General features: G+C 43.4%; 1 protein-coding gene across 1 annotated transcript in view; it reads right to left on the bottom strand.

The window, feature by feature from the left end:
- The window catches only part of LOC124718670 (verprolin-like), a 71,722-nt gene that overhangs the window by 30,086 nt on the left and 28,527 nt on the right, over positions 1-13,109 (bottom strand). The window contains exons 2-3 of the mRNA XM_047244296.1: positions 9,276-9,366; positions 2,582-2,799 (exon numbers count right to left, since the gene is read on the bottom strand). Coding sequence (XP_047100252.1) covers positions 2,582-2,799; positions 9,276-9,366 — 309 coding nt within the window. The remainder of the gene's footprint in view (positions 1-2,581; positions 2,800-9,275; positions 9,367-13,109) is intronic.

The raw sequence follows: 13,109 nt of genomic DNA, 5'->3' as shown, positions 1-13,109 counted from the left end.
CACCAAGGAGTTTTATATAGCGTGAAGAAAAACCACTCACATCACTTTGTTGCAACAAGCGACAACTGGAGCATGTCACATGAAAGTAGAATGGCAAGAAACAGTAACATTATGTGCTGCCAATGGCAGAGGGCCGCTCTTATACTGGGAGTGCTGCAGAAGTACGCTATCCGGTCAAAAGTATCCGGACACCTGTTAGTGGACATTAATTCGAAAGATGGCCACCATTCGGTTTTATGAAGGCTTGAACCCCGAAGGAGACACGTACAGTCAGTTGGAGGAATGGCCGACCAGTCTTCCTCGAGAGAGGAAACAAGAGAGGGTAGTCATGTTGAACAATTCTCTCTGGAGCGGAGTTGACGTTCTGTCTCATACCAAAGGTTCGATTACAGGCAGACCACTCCATTTCAGGACATTACTGTCAGCAAATCACTACATGCTTCTGCCCTGCGCTGAAAGTTTCAAGTTCCCCATTAAGATGTGCCACTACTGATTTTTTACCTAGTTTACTGAACATTCTCGTTTAGCTGTGATCATTTCTTCTACATTCTTTAGCATCTACACTTCACAGTCGCAACACCAGTAGTAGACCAGAGCAGCTTAGAACTGGATGACATGTAGTTGATTGATATGTAATCCAGAAGACACCCAATGATTATTCCACATTCGAAGTCCCTGAGCCCTCATGTGCGACCCATTCTGTTGGTCACTGTTTCTCTGTGGACAACACTGTACTCCCTGCCTTGTCCACTGCTCGTGGCTGGCTTTGCTACCTCTGGGTCCCGGGGTCCCGGATTCCATTCCCGGCTGAGATGAGGATTTTCTCTGCCTGGGGACTGGGTGTTTGTGTTGTCCTCATCATTTCACCATCACCATAATCATTCCTGATAGTGGTTGTTGTTGTTGTGGTCTTCAGTCCTGAGACTGGTTTGATGCAGCTCTCCATTCTACCCTATCCTGTGCAAGCTTCTTCATCCTTCTGAATCTGCTTAGTGTATTCATCTCTTGGTCTCCCTCTACGATTTTTACCCTCCACGCTGCCCTCCAATGCTCAATTTGTGATACCTTGATGCCTCAGAACATGTCCTACTAACCGGTCCCTTCTTTTTGTCAGGTTGTGCCACATACTCCTCTTCTCCCCAATTCTATTCAATACTTCATCATTAGTTATGTGGTCTACCCATCTAATCTTCAGCATTATTCTGTAGCACCACATTTCGAAAGCTTCTATTCTCTTCTTGTCCAAACTATTTATCGTCCATGTTTCACTTCAATACATGGCTACACTCCATACAAAACTTTCAGAAACGCCTTCCTGACACTTAGATCTTTACTCGATGTTAACAAATTTCTCTTCTTCAGAAACCCTTTCCTTGCCATTACCAGTCTAATCCTCTCCGACCATCATCAGTTGTTTTGCTCCCCAAATAGCAAAACTCCTTTACTACTTTAAGTGTCTCATTTCCTAACCTAGTTCCCTCAGCTTCACCCGACTTAATTCGACTACATTCCATTATCCTCGATTTGCTTTTGTTGATGTTCATCCTATATCCTCCTTTCAAGACACTATCGATTCCCTTCAACTGCTCTTCAAAGTCCATTGCTGTCTCTGACAGAATTACAATGTCATCGGCGAACCTCAAAGTTTTTATTTCTTCTCCATGGATTTTAATGCCTATTCCGAATTTTCTTTTGTTTCCTTTACTGCTTGCTCAATATACAGATTGAATAACATTGGGGACAGGCTACAACCCTGCCTCTCCGTTCCCAACCACTGCTTCCCTTTCATGCCCCTCGACTCTTATAACGGCCATCTGGTTTCTGTAGAAATTGTAAATGGCCTTTCGCTCCCTGTATTTTACCCCTGCCACCTTTAGAATTTGAAAGAGAGTATTTCATTCAACATTGTCTAAAGCTTTCTCTAAGTCTACAAATGCTAGAAACTTATGTTTGCCTTTCCTTAATCTTTCTTCTAAGATAAGTCGTAAGGTCAGTATTGCCAAACGTGTTCCAATATTTCTACGGAATCCAAACTGATCTTCCCCGAGGTCGGCTTCTAGTAGTTTTTCCATTCGTCTGTAAAGAATTCGCGTTAGTATTTTGCAGCCGTGACTTATCAAACTGATAGTTCGGTAATTTTCACTTCTGTCGACACCTGCTTTCTTTGGTATTGGAATTATTATATTCTTGTTGAAGTCTGAGGGTATTTCGCCTGTCTCATTCATCTTGCTCACCAGATGGTAGAGGTGTGTCAGGACTGGCTCTCCCAAGGCCATCAGTAGTTCTAATGGAGTGTTGTCTACTCCCGGTGCCTTGTTTCGACTCAGGTCTTTCAAGATGATGTAAAAACTGGGACTTTGAACGGGCGCTGATGACTGTGCAACCAATCATAAGAGGCGATTTGCCCCTCGTGGCATCTAGTGGCCAGTTCCGCATTACACAGGTATGTCCGGATACTTTTGATCCGATAGTGTACTCCAGATGTAGATGATGAGGTAGAAGTAGGAAGTGAGTCCAGTCCCACTAAAACTGTTCCCCCCTCACACGATGCAGTGAGTGGAATGGAGGGTAGGCGCGATACCTCGAAGTCCTCGCTGGAGCCGGCCTGGTTCTTGTAGAAGAAGTGGGCCGCGACGAAGTGTTCCAGCAGGACTCCAGAGCGAGGGTCCACCTGCTTCTTGGTCTCCAAGATGGCGGGCAGGGTGTCCCTACCAGCGACCACTCGCCCGGCGTAGAAGCCGTTGCTGACCATCACCGAAGGCTCCGTGTGGGCCAGCCGTGTCTTCGTCCAGTAGTACTCTGCGCGGATACACACACAGCAAGTAAAACATTAGCGCCAAACTATCACGATCAATGAATTACAACCTTATAATTAAATTGTCATCAAGACATTTGTCTTTGTCTATGATAATGATGGAATCTGAAGAAATGGAATATTTCCCATAGCCAGGACTTGAACCTGGGTCCACTTGTTCACTAAGCAGGGACGCCGACCATTACACCACCATAGCACTAGACGTAACACTACTGCATGGACTACTCTCGTCGATTGCCCTCCCTACTACAACTGATGCCTAAGAAGGAGAAAATAATTGAAGTTTGTGCTGGGGAGGGCATCGGAAATGGGTGGCTTGTGCCGCAATGTCACCCACGGTGTAGTGGTTGGTATTCCTGCCTAGTAAACAAGGGGACCTGAGTTCACGTCCCAGCTGCAGCACAAGCCTTATTTCTTTATATTCCATCATCATCATAAATTACAATCATCTAATGTGAGAGCGAGCAGTTATTCCTCCAACACATCAGCTAGCTCTGGAGAAAAAGGACATTTTGGAGATTGGTCATTGACTTATTATGAATTTTTTGTTTATTTTTGACACAATCAGTGATACAGTCTTAACCAGCTTCAGCCCGCAATGGCCAACTGTATATGTAGATGAATTTCGGGCATTACGATTCACCATTTATTTTTGCAGTTGTATCTCGAAATTGAACTCATTGTTAAGTCCCATACACATATTACCGTGAACTACAACTATTCGCGAAGAAGTGTCTGTATTTCTCTTAGCAGAATATAAGAAGTCTTACCATCGAGAAAACGTTTGTAAATATTTGTAGTTGGATGCTAATATGGTATAATCGTGAAACATGGAAAAGAGTTGTAAAAATGCACGTAATCATGCAAATTTGGGAAAAGCATTTTGCGTACGGAAAACTAACTTTTGAGATTACTCTTAATTAATACTCGTGAAACAATTAATTATCAGTAACAGAAACAATAATTTGATGCGATAGCAAATCACTTAATAAACTTACATCCAAAACAAAGATGTGAAACAGTCATCTATTTATGTACCAGATATGATTCAAATGGTTCAAATGGCTCTGAGCACTATGCGACTTAACTTCTAAGGTCATCAGTCGCCTAGAACTTAGAACTAATTAAACCTAACTAACCTAAGGACATCACACACATCCATGCCCGAGGCAGGATTCGAACCTGCGACCGTAGCGGTCAGATGTGATTCGTTTAATATTCATCTATCTGCACAAGTCACAAATCCAATCTTCGTTGTCAGCACCTGAACTGTCAGGATTGGTTTTATGGCATACCAGACATTCCATATTGTGCCACGTACCATATTGGACATCACAACAGGACCAAGTCTACTCATAGCCAATAATCTCTCTCTTACTTAGTAAATTTCATCGTTAGTGCATATTTGAAATAATTATTTCATATTTTCGAAAGCTTAGCGCCAAAAATTGTCAAACAACGAAAACAACTTCTCTGTGCGTAAGGTACACGATGCTGCACATTATTAGCCCCATATTCCATATATATCCATATATATATATCACGAAATAAGCATCAAACGAAAATACTACAAAGAACGCAACTCATATAGCTTGAAGGGGAAAACCAGATGGCGCTATGGTTGGCCCGCTAGATGGCGCTGCCATTAGTCAAACAGACATCAACTGCGTTTTTTAAAATAGGAACCCCATTTTTATAACGTATTCGTGTAGTACGTACAGAAATATGAATGTTTTAGATGCGCAAAAGATCGATATCGTGTTGATGTATGGATATTGTAATCAAAACACCCTACGGGAATGTGCTATGTATGCTGCTCGATATCCTGGACGACATCATACAAGTGTCGGGACCGTTCGCCGGATAGTTACGTTATTTAAGGAAACACCAAGTGTTTAGCTACATGCGATCGTCAACCACGACCTGCAAGAAATGATGATGTCCAAGTAGGTGTTGTAGCTGCTGTCGCGGCTCATCCACACAACAGTAGCAGACAAACTGCGCGAGAATCGGGAATCTCAAAAACGTCGGTGTTGAGAATGCTACATCAACACCGATTGCACCCGTACCATATTTCTATGCACCAGGAATTGCATGGCGACGACTTTGAACGGCGTGTACAGTTCTGCCACTGGGCACAAGAGAAATTACGGGACGATGACAGATTTTTTGCACGCGCTCTATTTAGCGACGAAGCGTCATTCATCAACAGCAGTAACGTAACCCGGCATAATATGCACTACTGGGAAACGGAAAATCCACGATGGCTGCGACGACTGTAATATCAGCGACCTTGGTGGGTTAATGTATGGTGCGGCATTATGGCAGGAAGGATAATTGTCCCCCATTTTATCGATGGCAATCTATATGGTGCAATGTGTGCTGAATTCCTACGTAATGTTCTACCGATGTTACTACAAGATGTTTCACTGCACGACAGAATGGCAATGTACTTCCAACATGATGGATGTCCGGCACATAGCTCGCGTGCGGTTGAAGCGGTACTGAATAGCATATTTCATGAGAGGTGGATTGGTCGTCGAAGCACGTTCACCGGATCTGACGCCCCCGGATTTCTTTCTGTGGGGAAAGTTGAAGGATATTTGCTATCGTGATCCACCGACAACGCCTGACAACATGCGTCAGCGCATTGTCAATGCATGTGCGAACATTAAGGAAGGCGAACTACTCGCTGTTGAGAGGAATGTCGTTACACGTACTGCCAAATTCATTGAGGTTGACGGACATCATTTTGAGCATTTATTGGTTCAAATGGCTCTGAGCACTATGCGACTTAACTTCTGAGGACATCAGTCCACTAGAACGTAAAACTACTTAAACCTAAATGACCTAAAGACATCACACACATTCATGCCCGAAGCACGATTCGAACCTGCGACCGTAGCGGTCGCGGGGTTCCAGACTGTAGCGCCTAGAACCGTTCGGTCACCCCGTCCGGTAGCATTTATTGCATTAACGTGGTATTTACAGGTAATCACGCTGCAGCAGCATGCGTTCTCAGAAATGATAAGTTCACATAGGCACATGTATCACATTGGAAGAATCGAAATAAAATGTTTAAACGTACCTACGTTCTGTATTTTAATTTAAAAACGTACATGTAACCAACTTTTCGTCTAAAATTGTGAGCCATATGTTTGTGACTATTACAGTTGTAAGTAGGCTGTTTAGGTTTTTATGTTGGTAACGCCACGTAGCGCTCTGTATGAAAATCACTGACTGTGCTGTGTGCAGTCTGCGGCTGGTTTTGCAATGTTGGAATTTGGTATTGCAGTGTTGGGCAGTTGGCTGTTAACAGCGCGTAGCGTTGCGCAGTTGGAGGTGAGCCGCCAGCAGTGGTGGATGTGGGGAGTGAGATTGCGGAGTTTTGAGAGCGGATGATCTGGACGTGTGTCCGTCAGAGACAGTAAATTTGTAAGACTGGATGTCGTGAACTGATAATATATTATGGCTTTTGAACACTATTAAGCTAAAGATATGGTCTGTTCTCTGTCAAAATCTTTCATTTGCTTACTATGCCTGTCAGTAGTTAGTGTCTTCCGTAGTTTGAATCTTTTATTTAGCTGGCAGTAGTGGCGCTCGCTGTATTGCAGTAGTTTGAGTAACGAAGATTTTTATGAGGTAAGTGATTAATGAAAGGTATAGGTTGGTGTTAGTCACCTCCATTCTTTTGTAGGGATTTTTGAAAGTCAGATTACGCTGCACTAAAAATATTGTGTCTCAGTTTAAGCACAGTCATTTATAATTTTTCTAAGGGGACGTTTCACAGTGCCATCTGTCACAAAGTGATCCAACTAAAACATTCATATTTCTTTACGTACTACACGAATATGTAATAAAAATGGGGTTCCTATTTAAAAACACGCAGTTGATATCCATTTGACCTATGGCAGCGCCACCTAGCGGGCCAACCATAGCATCATCTGGATTCCCCGTTCAAGCTAGACGAGTTTAGTTCTTTGTAGTTTTTTCGTTTGATGCTTATTTCGTGAGATATTTGGCCCGGTTACTATCAATGGACCACCCTGTATATTGTAAACACCAACGGTCCTATCACACTTTCCTGTGGTAGTCCAGATATTGCCTTTATATCTGTCGATTTAATTCCGTTAAGAGCAACGCGTTGAGTTCTATCTGCAAGAAAGTCTTGAATGCAATCGCAAGTGTGCTCCGATACTCCGTAAGTTCGTATGTTTTCCATTACACGGCATTGCGGGACGGTGTCAAACGCCTTACTGAAATCAAGGCCGGCCGGAGTGGCCGTGCGGTTCTAAGCGCTACAGTCTGGAGCCGAGTGACCGCTACGGTCGTAGGTTCGAATCCTGCTTCGGGCATGGATGTGTGTGATGTCCTTAGGTTAGTTAGGTTTATATAGTTCTAAGTTCTAGGCGGCTGATAACCTCAGACGTTAAGTCGCATAGCGCTCAGAGCCATTTGACCCATTTGAAGTCAAGGGACACGACATGGACCTCATCGCCGTTGTTGTGTGTGTGAAATCTTATGGGACCTAACTGCCAAGGTCATCAGGCCCTAAGCTTACACACTACTTAACCTAAATTATCCTAAACACACACACCCATGCCCGAGGGAGGACTCGAATCTCCGCCGGGACCAGCCGCACAGTCCATGACTGCAGCGCGTAAGACCATTCGGCTAATCCAGCGCAGCAGCGCCGGTGTTCACTGCGCTCTGGATCTCATGGAGGCATAGAGTGAGCTGAGTTTCGCAGGATCTCTGCTTGCTGGAATCAATAGTGGTTTTTATAGGGGAGACGCTAATTTTCCAAAAACGTCATAATTCTTGAGGATAAAACGTTGTAAGATGTCGTGGTCTCCTGACCTTCATTGCTTACATATTCCGCCCACACAATCATATTCTGCACATCAAGACGCTTCATTCGAACCCAAACTCGATAAGATAAAGTCAATGTTGTATGAATTCATGAAAACGATATGCAAATAACTAATAAATCGCAAGTGCCCACCGTGGCTGAAATATTCGAGGCTGGCGTACACACATACGTTCCAGACACACGACGGTCACAGGAGCTTTTAGTTCGAGAGAGGCAACCGCACGCCAGGAGGCCAGTCCCAACCCATCTACATCGGCCGGTGGCCGCCCGTGGAGCAGACAGCGTTCACCCTGTGTTCGGCTTAAAAGCAAATTCCGAGACATTGTGTGGGAGCGGCCAGCCTATGTATTCTTTACACATAGCACACAGTTTCAGAGATTTTCACAGGGAGACAGCAAACGCCCAACGCTGATACTACAGATTTCCGGATTGGTCGCCTTAAACGAAACGTCATTCTCCCGTTTCAGAAGAGCAATGCTGACTGGCAGACGATATTTCTGACGTATTGAGCTGAAGGAGTAATGGAAGAGACCGAAAGATATACCCCTTCACGTCTGGCGTGGAGAGGCGCCGTTCTGTTGTCGCTCTTGGAGCAAGGAACAAGTGTCTCCTCAGTACTTCACTGGGAGAGCACCTCTGTCGAGAGCGAATCGGAATGTGACTATATATTGAATCCTTGCGATTAAGTGTTGTTCACTGTGTTGGCCGACACACTTATCATGCGGTGTGAACGGACAGAGTTATAGTTAAACTCCTGCGAGCGAATTTTTGAGCGGCATCGCGGTGGACTGATTATCTGACCGGTGCACCACGCCAATAGTCTAGGGGCGAATAGGGATCCTTGACTTCTTCAAGGCATAGGGAGAGTTTGATTGGCGAAGGTCAATCCAGATAGAACTAGAGTTATCTTATTTGTCAGCAGCGAGCGGCGCAGACAGCAGTCATCGCAGCTTACGGTATTGTGCGCTACAGCTATTGCGAGCCCCATATTTCCTCCACAACAATACACTTCACTGCATTTCACACGCGACAGCCTCGACCGTACCTAGCAACATTCTAAAGGATAATTATTCAAGTTGAGTAGGCGCACCTCTCAGCCATTCTGCCAAGTCAACAATCATCTTAAACTTTGTATAGAAATTTCATTAGCGAATCCTATCCTTGAGAGGTAACTTCGCATGCCGAAAAGAGCCACGATGTAACTTGTTCAGTTCATAACTAAAAGTGCCATTGTGATTTCTCAGAACTTCTGCAAAATAAATAATAATTTTCATTAGTTTCATATTTTTCGTTTTTCGTACACTAACTAGCACTAATCTAGTACCCAAATATACCACTAGTTACGTAAGAAATTTTGTGAATTTTTGTGTCGTTTCCTCACAGCGGACGACTCCAGAAGATATTTATTGCTGAAAGTTTTTCAAGCATTTAGAACGTTAGGAGTGTCTGTCTGACTTCTGTAGTAGCGTGGGGGTGGAAATTGCATCTTGCAGGAGTCACAGGGTAAAGGGTACGTCTCAGATTAATCCGTTGCGCAGAATAACAGAATAGCAGATCAACCGCACGCTCACAACGTGTACGGCTTACCTGTTGCATCTGGAGCCGGTGGTGCAGACGGCGCTGGAGCAGAGGCGGCCCCGTCTGACGCTGGTTGAGGTCTGGGTCTTGGAATGGGAAGCTGAAACACAGACAGGGACACCGTTTTAGTATCGGAAAGGTCGCTACACATTAAGGGGAGTACATACGGTAAAACTGGTCAAAAAACTTTGAAAGTTGTACGCCTTTGATTCTCCGGTGTGCATACACGAACTCTTGAGTCTTGAGATATTGTTATCAGAAGGATAATGCACGACCGCACGTTGCAGGTCCTGTACGGGCCTTTCTGGATACAGAAAATGTTCGACTGCTGCCCTGGCCAGCACATTCTCCAGATCTCTCACCAACTGAAAACGTCTGGTCAATGGTGGCCGAGCAACTGGCTCGTCACAATACGCCAGTCACTACTCTTCATGAACCGTGGTATCGTGTTGAAGCTACCAGTACATGCCATCCAAGCTCTGACTCAATGCTCAGGCGTATCAAGTCCGTCGTTACGGCCAGAGGTGGTTGTCCTGGGCACTGATTTCTCAGGATCTATGGGCCCAAATTGCTTGAAAATGTAATCACAGCTCAGTTCTAGTATAATATATTTGTCCAATGAATACCCGTTTATCATCTGTATTTCTTCTTGGTGTAGCAATTTTAATGGCCAGTAGTGTACGAAGTTATGTTAAATGAAACTTTAAGTTATTCAAATTTATTAACAGCCGTCAACGTTTGACTCAGTCACGCTTTAGCTGTGTAGTTTATATTTCAAAATTCGTTTACAGTCATAGCACTGCTGTCCTCCGATTGTCACACGATGCGCAGTATGAAAATGGCTGAAGCTGCAGCCTGCTCCGTTGTGAAAGACGCGTGTGTAACACGGCTAACCCTTTGCCTTACGATTTAAGTTCTGTCAGCGTGATCCGTAAGTGGCTGCAAAGTACGGATGCGCCTTACCATTACCGGCGCTTACACACGCTAAGGCTAAGCTGCACTACGCCTGGTGGCATCTGAAGTCGTGCAGACGCCTTCGGGATCTGCTATGTGGGCTATAGCTCCCCCCCCCCCCTTAATGGAGTACCATTTTATACTGGATAAAATGACTTCAGAAATCGGCGAAGATATTACATCAACAGATTCAATCATTTTTTTTATAATTATATAGCAATATGGGTTGCAATATCTTTCAAACACATTTTAAGGAAAGAATAAGAGCGACATACTGCTTACTATCTAAACCAATAAATACCATTTAACTTAAAATGGGTGTCTTAGTATTTATTAATATACACTGGATGTATATTAATGTTGTTGTTGTTGCTGTCTTCAGTCCTGAGACTGGTTTGATGCAGCTCTCCATGCTACTCTATCCTGTGCAAGCTTCTTCATCTCCCCGTACTTACTGCAACCTACATCCTTCTGGATCTACTTAGTGTATTCATCTCTTGGTCTCCCTCTACGATTTTTACCCTCCACGCTGCCCTCCAATGCTAAATTTGTGATCCCTTCATGCCTCAGGACATGTCCTAGCAACCGGTCCCTTCTTGTCGTCAAGTTGTGCCACAAACTCCTCTTCTCCCCAATTCTATTCAATACCTCCTCATTAGTTATGTGATCTACCCATCTAATCTTCAGCATTCTTCTGTAACACCACATTTCGAAAGCTTCAATTCTCTTCTTGTCCAAACTATTTATCATCCACGTTTCACTTCCATACATGGCTACACTCCATACAAATACTTTCAGAAACGACTTCCTGCCACTTAAATCTATACTCGATGTTAACAAATTTTTCTTCTTCAGAAACGCTTTCCTTGCCATTGCCAGTCTACATTTTATATCCTCTCTACTTCGACCATCATCAGTTATTTTGCTCCCCAAATAGCAAATCTCCTTTACTACTTTAAGTGTCTCATTTCCTAATCTAATTCCCTTAGCATCATCCGACTTAATTCGACTACATTCCATTATCCTCGTTTTGATTTTGTTGATGTTCATCTTATACCCTCCTTTGAAGACACTGTCATTCCGTTCAACTTCTCTACCAAGTCCTTTGCTGTCTGTGACAGAATTGCAATGTCATCAGCGAACCTCAAAGTTTTTATTTCATCTCCATGGACTGGCTCTCCCAAGGCCATCAGTAGTACTAATGGAATATTGTCTACTCCCGGGGCCTTTTTTCGACTCAGGTCTTTCAGTGCTCAGTCAAACTCTTCACCCAGTATCATATCTCCCATTTCATCTTCATCTACATCCTCTTCCATTTCCATAATATTGTCTTCAAGTACATCGCCCTTGTATAGACCCTCTATATACTCCTTCCACCTTTCTGCTTTCCCTTCTTTGCTTAGAACTTGGTTTCCATCAAAGCTCTTGATATTCATGCAAGTGGTTCTCCTTTCTCCGAAGGTCTCTTTAATTTTCCTGTAGGCTGTATCTGTCTTACCCCTAGTGAGATAAGCCTCTACATCCTTACATTTGTCCCCTGGCCATCCCTGCTTAGCCATTTTGCACTTCCTGTCGATCTAATTTTTGAGACGTTTGTATTCCTTTTTGCCTGCTTCATTTACTGCATTTTTAAATTTTCTCCTTTCATCAATTAAATTCAATATTTCTTCTGTTACCCAAGGGTTTCTATTAGCCCTCCTCTTTTTACCTACCTGATCCTCTGCTGCCTTCACTACTTCATCCCTCAGAGCTACCCATTCTTCTTCTACTGTATTTCTTTCTCCCATTCTTGTCAATTGTTCACTTATGCTCTCCCTGAAACCGTGTACAACCTCTGGTTCTTTCAGTTTATCCAGGTCCCATTTCCTTAAATTCCCACCGTTTTGCTGTTTCTTCAGTTTTAATCTACAGTTCATAACAAATAGATTGTGGTCAGTGTCCACATCTGCCCCTGGAAATGTCTTACAATTTAAAACCTGGTTCCTAAATCTCTGTCTTACCATTATATAATCTATCTGATATCTTCTAGTATCTTGTATATTAATGTACCACTTACAATAATCGTGAAAGCTAAATATGCCAGGTATGCCTACCAACACTTAAATTGCTAACCCCAGACAAAAACTTCAAAATCGCCGGACATCTGGGTCATTCTGTAGACGCCTTGTTGTGCTGTTAACGCCAGCGGGTGCGCGCCACCTACCGACCGGTAGATATAAACTAGACATAAGAGTTACAGGAATTTGTGAAAGCGCGTTATACAGACGCTCATGTTGAAACATAGTGCGCGTTTGTAGTAAGGAATATGGACGTAAATTAAGACTGTTTTAATACAGCTCAATGAGGAGAAGGCAAATGATATTTAAATTATTCAGTTGCCTGGTGAGCGGGGCAACGTCGTGGTGCATAAGATCACCGATTGTTGGCGGCTTCTCATTATATCAATAAAGAAGTAAGCAAAATACCGGGTGTTCCAAAACGATCATTACAGCTTTGATCAGAGATATTCCAGAAACGAGTTAGAGGGTGATGGTTCATTTATATATACGTAAACTTAAAGGGAAGCCTCTGTTATTAAATTTTAAAAAGGGACCAAAAATTGATATGATAACCGAAAAGTCCGAAAGAGAAAGTAAATAAAATAACTCAAACCCGGAAACTGAGTGTAAACTTCATATAACGGCTGCAACCGAGTGAAGAAACCGGCTGCACGAAAAAACAATCGACTGACCAATCGATTGTTAAAAACAGTCAGTTGTCCTCCCAACTCTTCCACGTGCTGTCAGCGAACACTTGTTTCCCGAGTACGATTGTTGATATTACTGATGTTTGTAACTGAGTAGTGTGACCGAATCATGCGTCGTGAAGTGTCGATTTTTTTTCTTAAAT

Source organism: Schistocerca piceifrons, chromosome 10 (assembly GCF_021461385.2).
Source record: "Schistocerca piceifrons isolate TAMUIC-IGC-003096 chromosome 10, iqSchPice1.1, whole genome shotgun sequence".
In the NCBI taxonomy this organism is placed as follows: domain Eukaryota; kingdom Metazoa; phylum Arthropoda; class Insecta; order Orthoptera; family Acrididae; genus Schistocerca; species Schistocerca piceifrons.
Note: the sequence above shows the minus strand (reverse complement) of the source record. Positions and strands in the feature narration are given on the sequence as shown.